This window comes from Bufo gargarizans, chromosome 1 (assembly GCF_014858855.1).
Source record: "Bufo gargarizans isolate SCDJY-AF-19 chromosome 1, ASM1485885v1, whole genome shotgun sequence".
Lineage (NCBI taxonomy): Eukaryota > Metazoa > Chordata > Amphibia > Anura > Bufonidae > Bufo > Bufo gargarizans.
Genome location: NC_058080.1, coordinates 119,666,127 through 119,689,831, shown reverse-complemented (window position 1 = coordinate 119,689,831; position 23,705 = coordinate 119,666,127). Strand labels below are relative to the sequence as shown.

At 45.8% G+C, this 23,705-nt stretch overlaps 1 protein-coding gene across 4 annotated transcripts in view; it reads left to right on the top strand.

Annotated features, from left to right (window-relative positions):
- The window catches only part of DCTD (dCMP deaminase), an 82,063-nt gene that overhangs the window by 36,952 nt on the left and 21,406 nt on the right, over positions 1-23,705 (top strand). For 2 of the 4 annotated variants that reach the window (XM_044288512.1, XM_044288431.1), the window contains one exon: positions 21,255-21,366. In XM_044288512.1, the coding sequence (XP_044144447.1) occupies positions 21,255-21,366 (112 nt within the window). Of the gene's footprint in view, positions 1-19,763; positions 19,983-21,254; positions 21,367-23,705 lie in introns of those variants that run through there. The other 2 variants (XM_044288520.1, XM_044288565.1) reach the window with 2 other exon arrangements.

Sequence of the window (23,705 nt, the reverse complement as noted above, 5' to 3'; positions counted from 1 at the left end):
ACTCCCTCCGTATCTTGTGTAGGGAGCCGGTGGTTGTGTCCCCTCACTATTGTAGGGTGCTCAGGGGTTATATAGTCAAGGTACGTGGATATGCAAACTTCCACCATTGTCACCGCCAGACATCTGAGAAGCTCTGACAGACGTTCTTCAGAACCTCCTGCTTGAGGTTCTTTTGTTTTGCTTTCGTTTTGTCATCTCGTTTCCCTCTCTCAGCTGTCATCTAGTTGCACTGATTGCATCCCTTTAAATCCCCTCCCATACTGCATCACTTTGCGGTTTATACAACTTCCTGGAGTGTGTACATGCTGGATGCTACTACTGATGCTTCTACAGATAAGTCTGTTCATTGATTTGTGTTTTCCTGTTTGCTTGATCCTAGGTGACCCTGACTCCCTCCGTATTAAGTGTAGGGAGCCGGTGGTCGTGTCCCCTCACTATTATAGGGTGTTCAGGTGTCATACAGTCGAGGCACGAGGGCATGCAATTTTCTATCATAGAGATCTTTGCATGGGCTGAGAAGACAGGGAGAGTTTCAGGGCTTAAATAGGGGTCACCCTTTTGTTCCTTAGTTTCGGATCAAGCCAGTCGGATCCTTATTTGTAACTTCTTGTTTTCTGTTACACCATCCGTGACAGTGGAAGACCAATTTCAACAATTGTGACGGTCACTACGAGTATCTCATTATGCCCTTCGGTCTGTGCAAAGCTCCCGCGGTACTCCAGGAGTTGCTAAACGATATCTTCCGGGACCTGCTCTATGTCTGCGTAATAGTGTACTTGGACGATATACTGATCTATTCTCTAGATTTGACCACTCACAAGAAGCATGTTTGTTGTAGCGGTTGAGAAAGAATCGACTTTATGCCAAACTCGAGAAAGGCATCTTTGAAAAGTCCACCGTATCGTTCTTCGGATACATAATCTCCAATGCCGAGTTGCAGATGGATCATGAAAAATTGAATGCAATAATGGACTGGCCCTGCCCACAGTGTCTTTGCGCTATTCAGTGCTTCCTTGGATTTGCAAATTTCTATGGTCAGTTCATCCTGAATTTTTCATCTCTTACATCCCCGATCTCCGCTCTTAATAAGAACGGAGTGAATGCCAGAGTCTGGACTCCTGAGGCTGAAGCCGCCTTTGTCCAATTAAAGAGGTCCTTTGCTTCTGCACCTGTTCTGCATCATCCCGATTTCTCCCGCCAATTCTTTTTAGAAGTGGATGCCTCCTTCTTAGGAGCCGGTGCTGTTTTACTACAGAATGGTTCCAAGGGCAAGATGTTTACATGTTGATTTTTCTCCAAGCTCTTCTCGGCTGTTGAGAGGCATTACTGTATAGGAGATAGAGTGATTCTTGCCATAAAACTTGCCTTGGAGGAGTGGAGTTATCTATTGGAGGGGGCCCAGCATCCGGTGATAATCTTCACCGACCACAAGAACCTTACATATCTGCAGACAACCCGATTTGATTTTGAGCTTCACTTTTACTCGGTTGAGAAGAACATCAAGGCGGATTCTCTGTCTCGGTCATTTTACTTCTCTGACCAGCAGGAGGAGATCCAGTACATTGTAGATCCTGCTCGCTTGATCACAGTGGCTCCTGTCCTGGTAAAAGACATCCCTCCCGGGAAGACATTCGTACTATCTGCCAAGAGAAAACATATTCGAGCTTGGGGGCACAACTCCAAACTGGCTGGTCACCCAGGGATCCTCAAGACCTCAGAACTTTTGTCTCGCCACTACTTGTGGCCCACACTGTCTAAGGATGTGTGTGATTATGTGTCTGCCTGCACCGTCTGTGCTTAGACTAAAGTTTCCATGACCAAACCACCCGGGCTGTTGTTACCTCTTCCTGTTCCTGATGCCCCATGGCAACACATTGCCATGGACTTTGTTACGGATCTGCTCTCTTCTACCAGATGTACAGCTATCTGGGTGGTCGTGGACCGGTTCTCACACTCTGCCCTAACCCCTGAAGACGCCGTGATACGGCGAAACATGTCGGGGGGCAGCGTGAGGCTCTGAATTTTATGGCAGTCTATCATTGGGCCATAACAGCACAATAAAATGAATTGCACTGAACACATATAAAATACAGGCAAGCGCGCAGCCTGCTAGTAAAAGTGTGTATTCAAACCCAGTCAGATGACAGTTCTGACAGGGTAAATTAAAGAGATATACAAATGGCCAGTGATCACTGAGAATTTTAATAAAATTAGTTATTTACACCATAAGTATTAAATAATATGAAATAAAAGCTAAGTCTTAGTTAAGTAGGTAGGCGCAGTGAAAGTGGTGTAATTTAGTCCTATAGGACATTAGTAGTAGACAGGTTCTCCAAGATGGCACACTTCGTTACTTTGGCTGGACTGCCCTCCGCTGCTAAACTGTTCGTGAAACACATATTCCGCTTGCATGGTCTACCTTGGCATATTGTTTGTGATCGCGGAGTCCAGTTTACCTCTAAGCTCTGGAGAGCTCTTTGCTGGCTGCTCGAAATTAAGCTGGACTTCTCTTCTGGTTATCATCCCCAGACCAACGGGCAAGTAGACCGGGTCAATCAAATATTAGAGAACTATCTCCGGCATTTTGTTTCAGCCCAACACGACAATTGGGTACAATTGCTACCTTGGGCTGAGTTCTCCTATAACAACCACTTTAGTGAGTCTACTGGATCCTCTCCATTCTTTGTCATTTGTGGACAAAACCCTCGTACTCCTCTCCCTGTTCCTATATTTTCTGGGGTACCAGCTGTGGATTCCTCTTTTAGGGATTTTATGAAGATTTGGAGTGACACCAAGGACTGCATCAGCAAAGCGGTGACTTGCATGAAAATGAATGCAGACAAGAGAAGAAGAAAACTGCCTCAGTTCTCGTCATGAGATAGGGGGGTACTCTAACAGCGGCTGCTGTGCGCCATTGTTCCCCTGCTTACCGCCGAGGTCCCGGGCACTGTGTTCAGCGGTGATCTGCTACCAGTGCTTCCACATTCACTACTGCAGTCCTGGGCACTGTACATGTAGGTACTGTTCTGGGATCCGCTCCTCAGTTTCCACTCAGCCTTGGCCACAGCATACTAGCTGCTTTTTTCCCTGCAGCACTTCCTTAAGGGCTGGCGCCCATCACTTCCTGTGCTTTATGGGTTAGATCATGTGACCTCGCTGACCAATCCTAGCCCTCCTCCATGTATATAAGTGACTCAGCCCCTATCGCGTCTGATAAGGCAGATAGCAGACGTGGGGCACAGAGAGGAGGGAAGGAGGACACCCTATCATTAGGGAGAGGGAAGAGTGGGGACCCCTAACTCACCTAGTACTGGCACCTGGCTGCCCTGACGTCCCTAGACGGGCTGCTCACCCGTACTCCGATCACGTGCCTCGTCCTTGGCTTACCCTGAATAAAGCCCTAGGTAGTGAGTAGGTCGATGGGAGCACTAGTCCTAGGGTAACAACAGGGAAAAGACAAACAATACATACAATCCCCAAAGGGAGACAACAGACAGGAGACAATAAACAGGAGAGAACCGGAGATCCAACAGCACCATTTCCACTGCTCCAACAACTCCAAAGCTCCACAGCAGAATAGAAGATATAGAAGATCTGGTAGGAAGGTCTACAAGGGAAGAAGGAAGAGAGAATATATAGTAGCTGGGAGTGTCAGACAAGGAACAGCTGAAAGGAAAACTACTGATACCCAGATAGGACAAAAAGGATTTCAAACCAAAACAGGAAAACACACAACTAGGTCATGGAGCAATCTCTAGAAATCGAGCGAGTAGCCACCCGCTGCGACCTTCTGACCCCAGGGTAAGCGATAGGTCATGACAACCTGGTGACAGTACCCCCCTTTCTACGAGGGGCCACCGGACACTCAGGACCAGGTCTTTCCAGATGAGAGATGTGGAAAGAACAAATTAATCTGCTGGCATTTACTTCTGACGCTGGCACCCACATTCTTTCTTCCAGACCATAACCCCTCCAATGCACCAGATATTGAAGGGAGTGGCAGACAAAACGAGAATCAACAATTTTTGCCACCTGAAAACTCCAAATTGCCATCGACAATAACTGGAGGGGGCGGTAACGGTTATGGTCCCGGAGGTGCAAAATACTTTTTGACCAACGATTTGTGAAATACGTTATGAATTTTCAATGTTTGAGGTAGCTCCAGATGAAAAGCCACGCGGTTAATGATTGTGACTATTTTATAAGGACCAATAAACCTAGGACGCAGTTTCCAAGAGGGAGCCTTTAACTACCTCAGGACCGCCGTACGCAGGATTGCGTCCTGCCGGCGGTCCTGCTCTTCTGGGTGGACGCATATACGCGTCCTCCCGCGAGAGCCGAGATTTCCTGTGAACGCGCGCGCACAGGCGCGCGCGCTCACAGGAACGGGAGGTAAGCGAGTGGATCTCCAGCCTGCCAGCGGCGATCGCTCGCTGGCAGGCTGGAGATCCGAATTTTTTAACCCCTAACAGGTATATTAGACGCTGTTTTCATAACAGCGTCTAATATACCTCCTACCTGGTCCTCTGGTGGTCCCTTTTGTTAGGATCGACCACCAGAGGACTCAGGTAGGTCAGTACAGTAGCACCAAACACCACACTACACTACACCCCCCCCCGTCACTTATTAACCCCTTATAAACCCCTGATCACCCATGATCACCCCATATAAACTCCCTGATCACCCCCCTGTCATTGATCACCGCCCTGTCATTGATCACCCCCCTGTCAGGCTCCGTTCAGACGTCCGTATGATTTTTACGGATCCACGGATACATGGATCGGATCCGCAAAAAGCATACGGACGTCTGAATGGAGCCTTACAGGGGGGTGATCAATGACAGGCGGGTGATCACCCATATACACTCCCTGATCACCCCCCTGTCATTGATAACCCCCCTGTAAGGCTCCATTCAGACGTCCGCATGCGTTTTGTGGATCCGATCCATGGATCCATGGATCCGTAAAAAATCATGCGGATGTCTGAATGGAGCCTTACAGGGGGGGTGATCAGTGACAGGGGGGTGATCACCCTGATTACCCTGATCACCCCCTGTCATTGATAACCCCCCTGTAAGGCTCCATTCAGACGTCCGCATGCGTTCTGTGGATCCGATCCATGTATCCATGGATCCGTAAAAAATCATGCGGATGTCTGAATGGAGCCTTACAGGGGGGGTGATCAGTGACAGGGGGGTGATCACCCTGATTACCCTGATCACCCCCTGTCATTGATAACCCCCCTGTAAGGCTCCATTCAGACGTCCGCATGCGTTCTGTGGATCCGATCCATGTATCCATGGATCCGTAAAAAATCATGCGGATGTCTGAATGGAGCCTTACAGGGGGGGTAATCAATGACAGGGGGGTGATCAGGGAGTCTATATGGGTGATCACCTCCCTGTCATTGATCACCCCCCTGTCATTGATCACCCCCCCCCTGGTAAGGCTCCATTCAGACATTTTTTTGGGCACAAGTTAGCGGAAATTTTTTGTTTGTTTTTTCTTACTAAGTCTCATATTCCACTCACTTGTGTCAAAAAATAAAATCTCACATGGACGCACCATACCCCTCACGGAATCCAAATGCGTAAACATTTTTAGACATTTATATTCCAGACTTCTTCTCATGCTTTAGGGCCCCTAAAAAGCCAGGGCAGTATAAATACCCCACATGTGACCCCATTTCGGAAAGAAGACACCCCAAGGTATTCCGTGAGGGGCATATTGAGTCCATGAAAGATTGAAATTTTTGTCCTAAGTTAGCGGAAAGTGAGACTTTGTGAGAAAAAAACAAAAAAAAAAAATCAATATCCGCTAACTTATGCAAAAAAAAAAAAATTCTAGGAACTCGCCATGCCCCTCATTGAATACCTTGGGGTGTCTTCTTTCCAAAGTGGGGTCACATGTGGGGTATTTATACTGCCCTGGCTTTTTAGGGGCCCGAAAGTGTGAGAAGAAGTCTGGGATCCAAATGTCTAAAAATGCCCTCCTAAAAGGAATTTGGGCCCCTTTGCGCATCTAGGCTGCAAAAAAGTGTCACACATCTGGTATCGCCGTACTCAGGAGAAGTTGGGGAATGTGTTTTGTGGTGTCATTTTACATATACCCATGCTGGGTGAGAAAAATATCTTGGTCAAATGCCAACTTTGTATAAAAAAATGGGAAAAGTTGTCTTTTGCCAAGATATTTCTCTCACCCAGCATGGGTATATGTAAAATGACCCCCCAAAACACATTACCCAACTTCTCCTGAGTACGGCGATACCAGATGTGTCACACTTTTTTGCTGCCAAGGTGGGCAAAGGGGCACATATTCCAAAGTGCACCTTTCAGATTTTGCAGGCCATTTTTTACACATTTTGATTGCAAGGTACTTCTCACACATTTGGGCCCCTAAATTGCCAGGGCAGTATAACTACGCCACAAGTGACCCCATTTTGGAAAGAAGACACCCCAAGGTATTCCGTGAGGGGCACGGCGAGTTCCTAGAATTTTTTATTTTTTGTCACAAGTTAGCGGAAAATGATGATTTTTCTTTTTTTTTCTTTTTTCCTTACAAAGTCTCATATTCCACTAACTTGCGACAAAAAATAAAAAATTCTAGGAACTCGCCATGCCCCTCACGGAATACCTTGGGGTGTCTTCTTTCCAAAATGGGGTCACTTGTGGGGTAGTTATACTGCCCTGGCAATTTAGGGGCCCAAATGTGTGAGAAGAACTTTGCAATCAAAATGTGTAAAAAATGCCCTGCAAAATCCGAAAGGTGCACTTTGGAATATGTGCCCCTTTGCCCACCTTGGCAGCAAAAAAGTGTGACACATCTGGTATCGCCGTACTCAGGAGAAGTTGGGCAATGTGTTTTGGGGTGTCATTTTACATATACCCATGCTGGGTGAGAAAAATATCTTGGTCAAATGCCAACTTTGTATAAAAAAATGGGAAAAGTTGTCTTTTGCCAAGATATTTCTCTCACCCAGCATGGGTATATGTAAAATGACACCCCAAAACACATTCCCCAACTTCTCCTGAGTACGGCGATACCAGATGTGTGACACTTTTTTGCTGCCAAGGTGGGCAAAGGGGCACATATTCCAAAGTGCACCTTTTGGATTTCACCGGTCATTTTTTACACATTTTGATTGCAAAGTTCTTCTCACACATTTGGGCCCCTAAATTGCCAGGGCAGTATAACTACGCCACAAGTGACCCCATTTTGGAAAGAAGACACCCCAAGGTATTCCGTGAGGGGCATGGCGAGTTCCTAGAATTTTTTATTTTTTGTCGCAAGTTAGTGGAATATGAGACTTTGTAAGAAAAAAAAAATAAATAAAATCATCATCATTTTCCGCTAACTTGTGACAAAAAATAAAAAGTTCTATGAACTCACTATGCCCATCAGCGAATACCTTAGGGTGTCTACTTTCCGAAATGGGGTCATTTGTGGGGGTTTTCTACTGTTTGGGCATTGTAGAACCTCAGGAATCATGACAGGTGCTCAGAAAGTCAGAGCTGTTTCAAAAAGCGGAAATTCACATTTTTGTACCATAGTTTGTAAATGCTATAACTTTTACCCAAACCATTTTTTTTTGCCCAAACATTTTTTTTTTATCAAAGACATGTAGAACAATAAATTTGGTGAAAAATTTATATATGGATGTCGTTTTTTTTGCAAAATTTTACAGCTGAAAGTGAAAAATGTCATTTTTTTGCCAAAAAATCGTTACATTTTGATTAATAACAAAAAAAGTAAAAATGTCAGCAGCAATAAAATACCACCAAATGAACGCTCCATTAGTGAGAAGAAAAGGAGGTAAAATTCATTTGGGTGGTAAGTTGCATGACCGAGCGATAAACGGTGAAAGGAGTGTAGTGCCGAAGTGTAAAAAGTGCTCTGGTCATGAAGGGGGTTTCACCTAGCGGGGCTGAAGTGGTTAACTTAATATTTCTAGTCAACAACCACACATAGTCATTCACCCCTAGGTCCGTACCTGGCGAACGTTTCTTATCAGCCATACGTTTATATCTGCCTCCCATATTTTTCAAATTGCTTTGAACCTTCTGCCATACAGAGGAGAGTGATGACGTAAACCGTTCTTCTTCAAGAACCCCAGACAGCTCCCCCTCACAGAAAGTACGAAACTGAGGATGAAAATGATATGTACCAAGAAATGGTCACTTACCAGTTGATTCTTGACGGCGATTATTTATAGCAAACTCTGCTAAAGGTAAGTAAGATGACCATTCCTCCTGATTTTCAGACACAAAACACCTAAGGTAAGTCTTTAGGTTTTGGTTGGTGCGTTCAGTCCGGCCGTTCGACTGCGGATGGAAGGCTGAGGAAAAAGACAAATGTACCCTCAGACGAGAACAAAAAGCTTTCCAGAATTTATAAATAATAATAAACCTGGTTCCCCGATCCGAAACAATATCGGAAGGGACCTCGTGAAGCTTCACAATTTCACAGATAAAAACCTGAGCCAGGGTCTTAGCATTTGGCAATGAACCATTTTACTAAACCTGTCTACAACTACTAGGATAACAGTTTTACCCGCAGATAAAGGTAGGTCAGTGATAAAATCCGGTGACAGTTGTGTCCACGGTCTGTTGGGAATGACCAGTGGCAACAGGGACCCCGCCGGACAAGTACGAGAGACTTTAGCGCATGCACAGGTTGTACAGATGGACACAAAATCAACTACATCCTGATGCAACTTCGTACACACAAAAACAAGGAGACAATAGCTCTGAGGTTGCTCTACTACCCGGGTCCCCAGCGAGTGCAGAGTTATGATGTTCTCTTAATATTTCAAGGCATAAATTTAAAGGCACAAACAACTTTCCTGGGGGGCAGGAGACGGGGGCGTCCCCCTGAGCCTCCAACACCCTCTCCTTCAGGTCTGAGTGTAAAGCAGAGAAAACCACCCCCTTTTGTAAAATCGGCACTGGATCATCAACATCACCCCCTCCAGGAAAACTTCGGGATAACGCATCAGCTTTGGTATTTTTTGCCCCCGGACGATAGGTGATAAAATTAAACCTGGTAAAAAACTAAGACCACCTAGCTTGTCTAGGGGTAAGACGTTTAGCAAACTCAACTCTTCGCGATCAGTATGGACACTCCACGTGCTTTATTCGTGTACGTCGCATGGTAAGACTGTCCCACCCAAGGACAACTGAGAGAGTGCACCCTACGGTCCAGCAAATGCATCTACTGCAACACAAGTATATCTGGAGCATAATACTTGAGATAATTGAACACCAGAGACCTTTTGATTTTACAATTCATCCCTCTCACATTCCACGATATTATCTTAAGTACCGCCATTTTGAGGACAAGAATCTATGGGTCACATGATGCTCACTCGTGGCGTCATAAAACCATACATACCACCATTCATGCACAAAAGAATCAACATTAACCTCTCCCCAAGTCCCACCCTGCCCACATATCCCCAACTTGTCTGAGCCTCAAAGCCCAAACTAGAAAGTGAGAGAAAATAGGTAGGTAGATAACCTTACCCCCAACCTGTATCTGACTTAAACTCGTCAGCTATTAACTATCACTTATTCCACCCTCTACCCCTTCTTGTTGACAGAATGTGGTCTGTTGCCACTAGTATAGAACTTAACCAAACAGGTGGTTTCACCCTACTCTTAAATTCTCCTCTGTTACTGCAGCGCATATAACCTGGTCTTAGGTAACTTTGCTCCAGGGAGCAGGTTAACCGGGCAATCAAATGAACGATGGGGTGGTAACTTTTGACACCCCTTCTCAGAGAAAACGTCTTCAAAATCGGACACAAATGTTGGTAAGGTTGTAATGGAGGTGGCTGAGCAACTGCTACTTAAGCAATTGTCCCTACAATGCTCACTCCCTGGCCTGCCAATCAACAACAGGATTGTGCGCTACCAACCAGGGAAGACCTAATACCATAGAAGTAGGAAGACCTTCCAGGACATAGCAAGAAATAAATTCATTATGGAGGGTCCCCCCCGAAGAAGTATGTTATGTACAATGTGTGTCAGGTTCCCCTGAGTAAGAGGAGAAAAGTCGATAGCAAATATGGGAATAGATCTAAGTAAGGGTCCATTCACATGTCCGCAATTTCGTTCCGCATTTTGCGGAACAGAATTGCAGACCCATTCATTTCTATGGGGCAGCACGATGTGCTGCCCGGATCCGGAATTGCGGATCCGCACTTCCGGGTCCGCAATTCCGATCCCGAAAAAAATAGAACATGTCCTATTCTTGTCCGCAATTGCGGAACGCACATCGCCGATGTCCGTGTTTTGCAAATCCACGGATCCTAGGCGATCCCAGAGTCCTAGGCGAATTGGGCACCCACCAATTTTTTTGTTTCCGTTGTGTTTCCGTTTCCTTTCCGTTTTTCCTTATGCCATATACAGTATACAGTAATTATATAGAAAAAATTGGGCTGGGCATAACATTTTCAAAAGATGGTTCAGCAAAAACGGAATGGATACAGAAGACATACGGATGCATTTCCGTTTTTTTTTTTGCGGACCCATTGACTTGAATGGAGCCAAGCACCATGATTTGCGGACAAGAATAGGACATGTTCTATCTTTTCACAGTACGGAAATATGGAAATACTGAAACGGAATGCACACGGAGACACTTCAGTTTTTTTTGCTGAACCATTGAAATGAATGTATAAGTATATGTACCGCATACTGAACTAAAAAAACGGCCAGTATACTGAACGCAAAATACTGTCGTGTGCATGAGCCCTTAATCAGAGTATAATATCGCTGGATTCTACATTACCCTGAATTTTGTAGGCCCAAAGTTATGTGGCTTTCAAGGAAATAGTCTATCTGAGTTAGGAAAATCAGATTTTAAAGTACTGAAGTCAATTGTGACAGTTTCTGAACTGTGCTGTGAAATATGGCGGTCCTATATAGGCAGCAGGGCATAAATATAGTTATAACTATGGAACTGACTGACCTGTTACATGTGCGTTTGGCAGCTGAAGGCATCTGTGTTGGTTCCATATTCATATGTGCCCACATTGCTGAGAAAAATGAAGTTTTAATATGCAAATGACCCTCTAGGAGCAACGAGGGTGTTGCCATTACTCCTAGAGGCTCAGCTCTCTCTGCAACTTCCATGTCCTCTGCACTTTGCTGGACAGGGTCAGGCAATATAAATGTAATCACATCTGGCCCTGTCGATCAAACTGCAGAGCCTCTAGGTGTAACAACATGCATATGAACATGCGACCAACACAGATGTCTTCAGCTGCCAAGTGCAGCTACTTTCACACCTGCGCTCGGTGCGGATCCGTCTGGTATCTGCACAGACGGATCCGCACCTATAAATGCAAACTATGGTATCTGTTCAGTGCGGATCCGTCTGCATAACAGCTTTTTCAGATCTGAGTTTTATGGCCAGTATACTGAACGCAAAATACTGTCGTGTGCATGAGCCCTTAATCAGAGTATAATATCGCTGGATTCTACATTACCCTGAATTTTGTAGGCCCAAAGCCCAAGAGTGGCAAGAATGTTAATGTAGGTCCCATCTGTTAGAAGCCATCTTGTCTCTGGTAGATGGGCCCGACATATTCTTAATCAAAAATATGTGCAAAGCGCTTCTAGTTTTCATACAGTAAGTATAGCAGTGATTCACTGCGCCAGTGATGCAGTCCTCAATTATTCATGTTTTCAATGTTTGCATGTGTCTGTGCATAAAGCAGTGTGCTACTATCCAAAGTATCGGACAACACTTTAATGCATGAAAGCCTCACACAGTTGCAGACCCTACCTATGCTGACTGTACCCTTGAAATAATAAAGTTCTCGGACGTCAAACCAAATGACATTGTACATGGCATACTGATTTTAAATTGTACGTTTTATAGAACCATGGAAAATTCACCTCAAATTCCCGAGAGATGAAAAAGTCCATGTCGCACAGAGCAATCATGCCATAAACGTCTCATTTTTTTCTACTTCTGGCTGCTCGCTTCTGTGATTTCTGAGACAATGAAGGAAGATCACTCTGGGTATGCTGGCTATATAAAGGGTAACACTGCGGTGTGGTGCTGAGAGTCAAATGCGGATCACCAAGGGAATGGGCCTAAAAGATGATGAAAGGGAGGACACTAGGAACAAAGTGCTGCTGTGTTATCCCATTTGAAAATATTTTCATGCGACAGAAACCTTTGTTGCCAGCGCTTACACGTGATGTGAAATTGCTTCCTAGGGTTTGTATAATCTTCTGAGATATACCATGTGGTTATAATGGCTAATAAAGGCAGAAGTGAAGGTTTTTAAACAATAACACATGGAGGGCATTTACTACCAAGATAATGACTTCCACTGAGCTCCGAGCCAGAATCACATGCAACACAACAGAATTCCCAAGGTGACTTTTCATCTTGTCGCCTACACATGAAGGAACCAGTACACTGAAGGGAAAATAGCAAAGACAAAATAGTTTTCCTACATATAGGGCCTGACAGTAGGAGCAATTCTTTGCACTTTTTACAGGGGTAATTCTGTTAACTCTTGGATTGGTGGATTTCATTTTGCAAAAAGTGATACTCTGAAAAGTTCCACCACATTTTTCCGGTTTAGAATATATGAATGCATTTTTAAAGTAACATTTAGGCCTTGTGGCAGTATGGTGTTGTAGTACCCCATACCTGGGGTTCCTACAAATTGTTTATTATGATGTTGTGTATTTTACTGTTTGTTCCTGGTCATCACTACCAGCAAGGAAGGAATGGCAAAGATTGGCAGGAACCACCTGTCCCTCCCCTCTTCGAAGCCAGGGACAGATTGGCCATAAACACTACAGGGAAACTTCCCGCTGTGCAGATGCCCAGGAGGCCACCTGATAAATAATGATCTGATACTCCCAGAATTAATTAACTTGACTGGGAGCGTCAAGTACCTATGGACCAGGCCAGCAGCTACAGGTGCCCTACTGACTCTGGAATTCAGCTATATTGACATCCTAAAGCAACTGGAGTAGGAGAACAGAACATGGCAGCTTCTGTGGAGATATTTTGTGATGCACTGTAGTCTTTGGTTCTGCTGGTGCAGCATTTTGTGGCGCAATATGCTATTGCTGGCCCCACCTACTTGTGTTGGCTCTGCCTTCTGTCAATTGAGACCCGCCTACAACATGGGGACACTTTTAATTTCCAGGGCCACTTTAAGTTCCCAATCAATCCTTGTTTGTATGGATGGGCTGGTCCTGCTTCCTGCCAAGAGAGGGAGTTGCTGAGAAGCCACAGAGAGGAGAAGAAGCAACTTGCTGGGCTCCTGCTCCTGTTACAGATTTCTCCAGAGAGAACTACTCCAAATTGTCCTCAAGTAAAGCCTTGAGATTCCAGACTGCTACATCCATATCTAAAGAAAAAGCTGTAAAGTGAGGGACTACAGCCAAGCCACCCATCACCAAACAACCAGTAGGCTATTATCACCTAAGTGCTGAATTTCCACCAACCTCCCTCCAAATCCTTGCTGGTGCCAGATAGAAATAGCACTAAAGCCTGCTGCTACTGTTTGTATTTCCAGTTCTACATTGCACATAGTAAAAAACTTTGTTACGTTTAACTGTGGCCCCATTTTTCAGTACTATAATTCAACTGCACTGAAACCCAAGGAGCAATGGCCTGAGGGAGTACACCATGACACAACACTTACTCAGTCCACTACCACTCCTATCCTCTACTCTACTATCATTAACTACTATTAATTTGCAGCACTATGGTCATAGATTAAATTCCAAAGGGAACACCTGCCTGGAGTCTGCATGTTCTCACCATGTTTGCATAATTTCCTTGCATACTCCAAAAACATAATGATGGGTTATGTGGCTTTCAAGGAAATAGTCTATCTGAGTTAGGAAAATCAGATTTTAAAGTACTGAAGTCAATTGTGACAGTTTCTGAACTGTGCTGTGAAATATGGCGGTCCTATATAGGCAGCAGGGCATAAATATAGTTATAACTATGAAACTGACTGAACTGTTACATGTGCGTTTGGCAGCTGAAGGCATCTGTGTTGGTTCCATATTCATATGTGCCCACATTGCTGAGAAAAATGAAGTTTTAATATATGCAAATGACCCTCTAGGAGCAACGAGGGTGTTGCCATTACTCCTAGAGGCTCAGCTCTCTCTGCAACTTCCATGTCCTCTGCACTTTGCTGGACAGGGTCAGGCAATATAAATGTAATCACATCTGGCCCTGTCGATCAAACTGCAGAGCCTCTAGGTGTAACAACATGCATATGAACATGCGACCAACACAGATGTCTTCAGCTGCCAAGTGCAGCTACTTTCACACCTGCGCTAGGTGCGGATCCGTCTGGTATCTGCACAGACGGATCCGCACCTATAAATGCAAACTATGGTATCTGTTCAGTGCGGATCCGTCTGCATAACAGCTTTTTCAGATCTGAGTTTTCACGATCGTGAAAACTCAGATCCGACAGTATATTCTAACACAGAGGCGTTCCCATGGTGATGGGGACGCTTCAAGTTAGAATATACTAAGAACTGTGTACATAACTGCCCCCTGCTGCCTGGCAGCACCCGATCTCTTACAGGGGGCTGTCATCCGCACAATTAACCCCTCAGGTGCCGCACAGGCAGCAGGGGCCAGTGCGCCCCCCCTCCCCAGTATTAAAAGCATGGGTGGCCAGTGCGGCCCCCCCTCCCCAGTATTAAAAGCATTGGTGGCAGTGGCCACAGGCTAACAACCCCCCTCCCCCCATCATTGGTGGCAGCGGGGCGGCATTTCCGATCGGAGTCCTGGTTACTTAGCTTATACTTACATGCGCTGTCTGTGGCCGGCCGGCGCTCCTCCTACTGGTAAGTGACAGGTCTGTGCGATGTGCCGCACAGACCTGTCACTTACCAGTAGGAGGAGCGCCAATCGGCCACAGACAGTGCATGTAAGTATAAGCTAAGTAACTATGGCAGCCAGGACTGCAGTAGCGTCCTGGCTGCCATGGTAACAGATCGGAGCCCCAGCGGTTAAACTGGGACTCTGATTGGAAATGCCGCTCCGCTACCACCAATGATGGGGGGGAGGGGGGTTGTTAGCCTTGCTTTTAATACTGGGGAGGGAGGGAGGGGGGGGGGGGCCCGCACTGGCCACCAATGCTTTTAATACTGGGGAGGGAGGGAGCCGCACTGGCCACCAATGCTTTTAATACTGGGGAGGGAGGGGGGGCCGCACTGGCCACCAATGCTTTTAATACTGGGGAGGGAGGGGGGTCTGGCCCCTGCTGCCTGGCAGCACCCGATCAGGGGGCTGAGATTCTCACAATTAACCCCTCAGGTGCAGCACCTGAGGGGTTAATTGTGCGGATCACAGCCCCCTGTAAGAGATCGGGCGCTGCCAGGCAGCAGGGGGCAGTTATGTACGCAGTTCTTAGTATATTCTAACTTGAAGCGTCCCCATCACTATGGGAAAGCCTCTGTGTTAGAATATACTGTCGGATCTAAGTTTTCACGATCTAACTCAAATCCGATGGTATATTCTAACATAGAGGCGTTCCCATGGTGATGGGGACGCTTCAAGTTAAAATATGACATCGGATTGGAGAAAACTCCGATCCGATGGTATATTAATAGGGACTCCTGACTTTACATTGAAAGTCAATGGGGGACGGATCCGTTTACAATTGCACCAATATTGTGTCAATGTAAACGGATCCGTCCCCATTGACTTACATTGTAAGTGAGGACGGATCCGTTCGGCTCCGCACCGCCAGGCGGACACCAAAACGCTACAAGCAGCGTTTTGGTGTCCGCCTCCAGAGCGGAATGGAGGCGGAACGGAGTCAAACTGATGCATTCTGAATGGATCAGCATCCATTCAGAATGCATTGAGGCTAAACTGATCCGTTTGGGGCTGCTTGTGAGAGCCTTGAAACGGATCTCACAGGCTGACCCTGAAAGGTCAGTGTGAAAGTAGCCTAGTCAGTTTCATAGGGACAAATTTGTTGACAGATGTCCTTTACCTTTTAGGGACCCTGCCATTTTTTACCTTAAGGACCAGGGCATTTTTAGCAAATCTAAGGCTACTTTCACACTTGCGTTCGGAGCGGATCCGTCTGGTGTCTGCACAGACGGATCCGCTCCTATAATGCAGACAATGGGATCCGTTCAGAACGGATCTGTCTGCATTATATTTCAGAAAAAATTCTAAGTCTGAAAGTTAGTCAGACGGATCCGTACAGACTTTACATTGAAAGTCAATGGGGGACGGATCCGTTTGAAATTGAGCCATATTGTGTCAACTTCAAACGGATCCGTCCCCATTGACTTACATTGTAAGTCTGGACGGATCCGTTTGGCTCCGCACGGCCAGGCGGACACCCGAACGCTGCAAGCAGCGTTCGGGTGTCCGCCTGCTGAGCAGAACGGAGGCCAAATGGAGCCATACTGATGCATTCTGAGCGGATCCGCATCCACTCAGAATGCATTAGGGCTGTACGGATCCGTTCGGGGCCGCTTGTGAGAGCCTTCAAACGGAACTCACAAGCGGAGCCCCGAACGCAAGTGTGAAAGTAGCCTAACATGTGTCACTTTATGTGATAATAACTTTAAAACGCTTTCACTTATACAGGCCATTCTGAGATTGTTTTCTCGTCAATATTGTGCTTCATGACAGTGGTAAAATGGAGTCAAAATATTATATTTTTATTTATAAAAAAATACCAAATTTACCAAAAATGTCTCTAATTTTATAATAGACAGCAATACCTCCAAAAATAGTGATTACTTTACATGCCCTTTACATGTCTACTTCATGTTTGGATCATTTTGTGAATGCCATTCTATTTTTTGGGGATCCAGGGGGCTGGATCTCACAGGTTGTCACGGAAGGCATCGGGCTGCCTTCCCTACAATGTAAGTCAATGGGGACGGATCCGTTTGAATATGGCTCAATTTCAAACGGATCCGTCCCCCATTGACTTTCAATGTAAAGTCTGTACGGATCCGTCTGACGTAGGGCCCCCAGCACTGGCTTGGCTATTTCCGTCGGGCCCATAGAAGTGAATGGGAACGGTGGCCAGTCATGCGCGGTCCGCTCCCATTCACTTCTATGGGGAGAGCGCTTGGTGGTGGCCGAACTGGAGTCTTCCAGCCACCATTTTGAGGGGGCTATGTTCTCTATATAGGTGCAGATCCTAGCGATATGCCCCCATGGTCTGAGATGAGACATCCCCTTTAAGTGTGCCCTCACAGTAAAATGTTCCCATAAGTGCCCCACACATTGTGATGACCATTTAACTGTCCCCCACACAAAGTGATGCCCCCTTACATGGCCCCACACAGTATGATGCCCACATTAAGTGTCCCCGTACAGTATGAAGGACCCATAAAAGGGTTCTCTGGGCTTTCTATAAAACCCATCCTTTCTTTGGCCCAGGGTCCTGACCTAATGTGTTGCAGAGTGGTCCTGTTCAGCTGCATTTACTATTATGCAGCAGAAAAAGAAAAGCGCAGACATCCGGTCAGGACCCAGGCAGAAGAGCCCACAGCCTGTGTGAGTGCAGTGGGGACTATGGCATGGGCAGAGCGACTGAAGGGGAAGTATTAACCAAATGCTGGGCAGAAGAAAGCCTGAAGAACCCTTTTAGATACATACCTGTCTGCTCCCATACTCAGTGAATACTCACCTATGCTACGTTGCCATGGTGAATGGTACCATCTTCAATGTGGGAGTCGACACAGTATACTCCTATGGTACTGGCGCCGCTGTGCAATATGGATCCCAAATATGTTTGCATGCATGGGACAACCCCATGAGAGATAGCCACTATCCACTGCCAGAAACCTTAACACACGCAACATTTATAAGGCTACTTTCGCACTGGCGTTTCGAATTCCGTTTGTGAGATCCGTTTTAGGGATCTCACAAACGGTTCAAAACGGATCAGTTCAGCCCCAATGCATTCTGAATGGATAAGGATCCGTTCAGAATGCATCCGTTTGGCTCTGTTCCGCCTCCTTTCTGCTCTGGATGAGGACACCAAAACGCTGCTTGCAGCGTTTTGGTGTCCGCCTGGCGATGCGGAGCCAAACGGATCTGTCCTGACTTACAATGTAAGTCAATGGGGATGGATCCGTTTTCACTGACACAATATGGTGCAGTTGAAAATTGATCCGTCCCCCATTGACTTTCAATGTAAGTCAGGACGGATCCGTTTTGACTTAGACTTTTTTTTAAAAGAATAATGCAAACGGATCCGTTCTCAACAGATACAAGCGTTTGCATTATAGGTGCGGATCCGTCTGTGCAGATACCAGACGGATCCGCACCTAACGCAGGTGTGAAAGTAGCCTAAGTTGCATATTCTCACATGTAAGATTTACTGCATACATTTCGGCAATTATCCCACTCATATGTACTGTACCTGCAGAAATCCCTGTAATCGCCATTAAAGCAACTCCTCAGATTAGTTCAATTGATCAGTCACACAAACTCTGCAACAAAATTCATTATTCACCCTTTGGAAACAGCCACAGGGGGAGGACTCTGTGGATTTTGCAGCAAATTTGCTTCAGATTTCCCCCCGTGCATTGCAAAGTGTCAAATTCATGGTGGAAATCCACAGCACACAGTATATTGACATGTCACAGTGTGTAGAAGAAATGAGTGTCGTTGATATTTGCTGCTACTGTAAAAGCAGCGGATTTTCTGTAAGTAATTCTGCTGTGAAAAACCGCCACACGTGACTGTACCCTTAGGCCCCTTTTGCACGAGCGTGAAGTGAATGCATAGCACCCACGCTGAATTCTGACCCATTCATTTTAATGGGTCTGTGTACATGAGCGTCATTTTTCACGCATCGTTTCTGCGTTGCGTGAGAATGGAACCAGGGCTAGTGAAAAACGCCGAACATACAACATGCTGCAATTCTCACATAAGAGGCCTTAGTAGACAATGAGTTTCTCATAGCCAACTCATAGATTGTAAGCTCTTGCGAGCAGTCCCTTGTCCTTTTAGGCCTCTTTCGCACGAAAGATACGGATTGTGTCAGGTTGCATTCAGTGAAACTCGCACATCTGAATTTTTATGACTCTCGTGTCTCAGTCACATTGCAACACCATTGACAAGCATTACATGAAATGTTGCGTGATACAAGTCGCCGTGTAGCTGTACCCTGTAAGTCTTTTTGGCAAATTGCGGATCCCCAAAATACAGATCCCATCCGTATTGCATCTGCATTTTTTACTTTAGTGGTCTATGGTCTGCATTTTGCGTTTTTTTCTTTTTGAGGAATGGACATATGGATGCGACACGTGCAGACGGCACGTGGACCGCATCCATATTTTGTGGATTTGCAGACCGTCAAACGTTTAGTCGTGTGCATGAGGCCTAGGGGCTGTTCACAGTGGGCTTATTACTGATTTACAGTATACATGTAGCCTCTAAGATAAAGTGCCAGATATTCTGCTGCTATACACTTACTAACAGTATAGGGTACACTTTATTTACTAAGATTGCAGCCCAATCTGTTTCCAATGACGAACCTTTCTAACTAAATAAAAAATTTAGAAATAACGCACTTTGTTGACTTGGAGATAACACAGTTGTGGAAACAAGAGACGATACCGCAGTGCTGAACGTAATGGTAAAGGACAGTGTGCACAACGTCGTACACTCCTTGTGCGCATGCGCAACCTGGATCCAGCGCGCGCAAAATCCCACAGCTGGACAGGCTACGCAAGGGGGCGTGGCTTATTTCAGCCAATCAGAGTTGCCGGCTAGACTGTGATATAGCGAGGAAGTGGATGGCGGTGTGACGTCACTGCTCGCACGCTAATAGCGCCGCGCGGTAGATCTGAGAAGGTTGCGGTAATCATGAGCGGTACAGCTGCGGGGAGCGGGTACGTGTGTTCTGACACTGCCCCTGACCCGCTGAATATGCGGGTGATGGCTTCAGCTAACAGCGTGATCAGGATGTAGCCTGGTAGTTGGAAGGTCCTCACTTGAGCTGCTTTTATTTTGCAAAATGTCGCACAGCTGTATAAGGCCATATTTAGACACGGCGGTTTTGCAGTACGATGGTAGTGAATGGGGAACGGTTATGTGGTATGTGCAGGTTTTGCTGCCTATAAAAGGGTTGAAAATCTGCATTTCCCCCAAGGATATGTTCACTCTATGCTGCAAGTCTGCACAGTTTTTAAATTGAGCACAACCAGGAGGCCATGTAAGGAGATGAGGACTGTAGGAAATAAGAATAAAACAATGCATGCTGCCCTTGACTGTCCCATTGCTTCTCTGCCGCCCGTCACTAGTGTGTACAAGAGCAGCGGCGTGATGGGGCAATTAAAAGTTGAATGTGTTGTGTGTGTTTTTCTGTTATGGCGTTAACCGTGTAGGAGAGATTTATTTATTTTTATATTTTCTTAATAGTTTGCACTTTTTCGGGTGTTGTGATATGTAATATGTTTATTGTTTATATGTAATATTGGGAAAGGGGGGTGATTTATACTTTTATTTTTTTACTTTTTATTTAATAACTATTTCCCCCCCCCCCCCCCTTAGGGGCTAGAACCTGGGATCTTTTCATCCCTCGTCCTATTTACCCTAATAGAGCTCTATCAGGGTGAATAGGACCTCACACTGTCCCTGCTGCCCTGTGCATAGTGCACACAGCAGCACGGAGTGTTCCATGGCAGCCAGGGCTTCAGTAGCGTCCTGGCTGCAATGGTAACCTGTCAGAGACCCTGTGGCCACTGCCACCAATGATTTAATACTTGGGGGGGGGGGGGGGGGGCAGAATATATAGCAGAAAACGTTTCATGATGTGTCTGATAGTGTAGACCGCACACATCCCATACTTCTCATCTCTACGGCACTGAGATTAGTGTCGGAGGATTCACATTCAGTGCTCCTAATAGTCGTGGCTCTGAGCGTGCCAGCCCATATTTTCCTCCTGCTGAGAAGATCATTAAATCCTGGCCTCCTAGCATCATCTAGTACAGCTGTGCATGCTGGGGTCAATTTTTTTTTTTTTTTTTTTTTTTTTTATATGTATGCACTATCTCTTTTTAGCATGTTTTACCTGGAATTCCTCCCTGCATAGTTTATGCTAATAGGTTCATTAGTGTTCTTTACCATAATGACTGGGAGTGTCATGGGAGTTAAAGGCTGACCGTGAAATAATTGCCAGGTATCAATATTCACATGGTTTACCATGCTGATTTTTAAGGTTTATTGTACTCTCACCATTTGCATTTTGCTTTCTAGGCAAGAGGTTGATGCGACGTGTAAAAAGCGGGAGGATTACTTAGAATGGCATGAATATTTTATGGCGGTTGCATTTTTATCAGCACAGAGAAGTAAAGATCCAAGTTCTCAGGTAAGTACGTTGCACTGACTATTCTCACGTAACATGGCGAATTCCTTTCCCCTTGTCGCTTAGTTAATAGCGCTGCATAGAGGGGAGCGCGTGCAGTGCTTGTAAAAGTTTTTGTCTTTGGAAAGTGAAAAGGGTGTTTTCTAAATGAATATTGTATTTTTCATCTTATTGGTTGGCTTGTAACGAAACTTCAAAGTTTTGGCCTGGTTACTTGCAGGATAAGATGGTGTCTTTCCTCCTGTATATCTGGATTTCTCTGAAGCCGAGGAGGGAAGGGATGGTTAATGAACGGTCTGTCTTAGTGGCCTTGTGCAGATAAGAACCGTTGAGGCAAACTGGTGGGCACACAGGGATCTTCTGGTGGCCGACTGGGTATTTCCATCTGCTGCAGGGAAAATGTGCGGTAGTATTACTTGTCAGCCATCAGATGAATAGCCACCAGGGGGCTTATTAAGCGATTTGTTGTTCAGGCTTATAGAGGGAAGGCCTCAGTACGTAGGTTTCTCTCCATGATATACCTGTACCCTAATAAGGCATAGGATGTCTCATGAAGATGCCAAAGTTTCATCTTTAGTTTGCTAGTGATGCAATGTAAGTGCACTTCCTCGTAGCCTTTATTGCTCCAGTGCTTCTAAAATAGAAGCAGCTTTGCAAACTCTTCCTCCATTATACCCTTTACTATCTTCACTATAAAGACTGCAGATAAGTGGTGAGAATACATTGATGCCTAATAAAGCACCAAATCCCCTGACAACTTTTACAAAGTAAAAAAATGTGGCTGCGTACATCCACCACTAGGTGGAGCTCAATGAATAAGGATTTATACAGCTAGTAGTGAACTCAGTGGAATCCCTATATAGTGAGCTCCCCCTAGTGGTGGCTGCCAGAAAGTGCTCTGAGTATAGGATAGCAGCAGCAAGAGCTCACTGCTCATACCCACTCTTGGCACAACCCTATGGCAGTTATGCAGTCTGACTCTATGGTAGGTATACCGCTGTTTGTGAAGCCTAATCGCAAGCCTAAACTTGCGTTACACTTGGAAGGCACAGGGGCCGAATCCCATCTAAAGTCTAGTCCAGGCAATCTCTGGCACTCTAGCTGTTAAACTACAGCTCCCAGCATACTCTATGCTCTTTTCTGGGCCATTTTAGAGCAGCCAAGCAAGTATGCATGCTGGGAATTGTAGTTCTACAACAGCTAGAGTGCCGAAGACTGCTGACCCTGGGTGTAGGCAGTGTATACTTCGACAGTCTAAGGGCTCTTTCACACTTGCGTTGTTCTGTTCCGGCATAGAGTTCCGTCGTCGGGGCTCTATGCCGGAAGAATCCTGATCTGGATTATCCTCATGCATTCTGAATGGCGAGTAATCCGTTCAGGATATCTTCAGTTCAGGACCGGAACGTTTTTTGGCCAGAGAAAATACCGCAGCATGCTGCGCTTTTTGCTCCGGCCAAAAATCCTGAACACTTGCCGCAAGGCCGGCCCCGGAATTAATGCCCATTGAAAGGCATTAAGCTAAACGTCGTTTCGGCGCATTACCGGATCCGAAGTTTAGCTCTTTCTGAATGGTTACCATAGCTACCAGGACGCTAAAGTCCTGTTTGCCATGGTAAAGTGTAGTGGGGAGCGGGGGAGCAGTATACTTACCGTCCGTGCGGCTCCCGGGGCGCTTCAGAGTGACGTCAGGGCGCCCCACGCGCATGGATGACGTGATCGCATGGATCACGTCATCCATGCGCATGGGGCGCATTGACGTCATTCTGGAGCGCCCCGGGAGCCGCACGGACGGTAAGTATACTGCTCCCCCGCTCCCCACTACTACTATGGCAACCAGGACTTTAATAGCGTCCTGGCTGCCATAGTAACACTGAACGCATTTTGAAGACGGATCAGTCTTCAAATGCTTTCAGTTCACTTGCGTTTTTTCCGGATCCGGCGTGTAATTCCGGCAAATGGAGTACACGACGGATCCGGACAACGCAAGTGTGAAAGAGCCCTTAGTCTATCCCAGTCGGGCTATATGATACATTTTGTGCATGGCTAGACACTCTTGTCTAACTCCAGCTACTGCTGGCCGTGCTTTTTGGCAGCATTTTGTGACAAAAATTTGCTGCAACATTGGTGAAATTGGCTTATCCTGGCCCACGCACCTTTTCACTACATTTTATTCGGTGCAGTGGATTCTTTTTGGCTTCATAAATATGTCTAAAACTTGATGTGCTAGAATTGCACTGGAGTTTACTCCACAGGCGCAATCTCATTAGTTAATGTCTGCCACCATTTCCAATGTTGTAAAAGAGGGCAGATTGATATATTATTTTTATTTATTTTTACTTCAG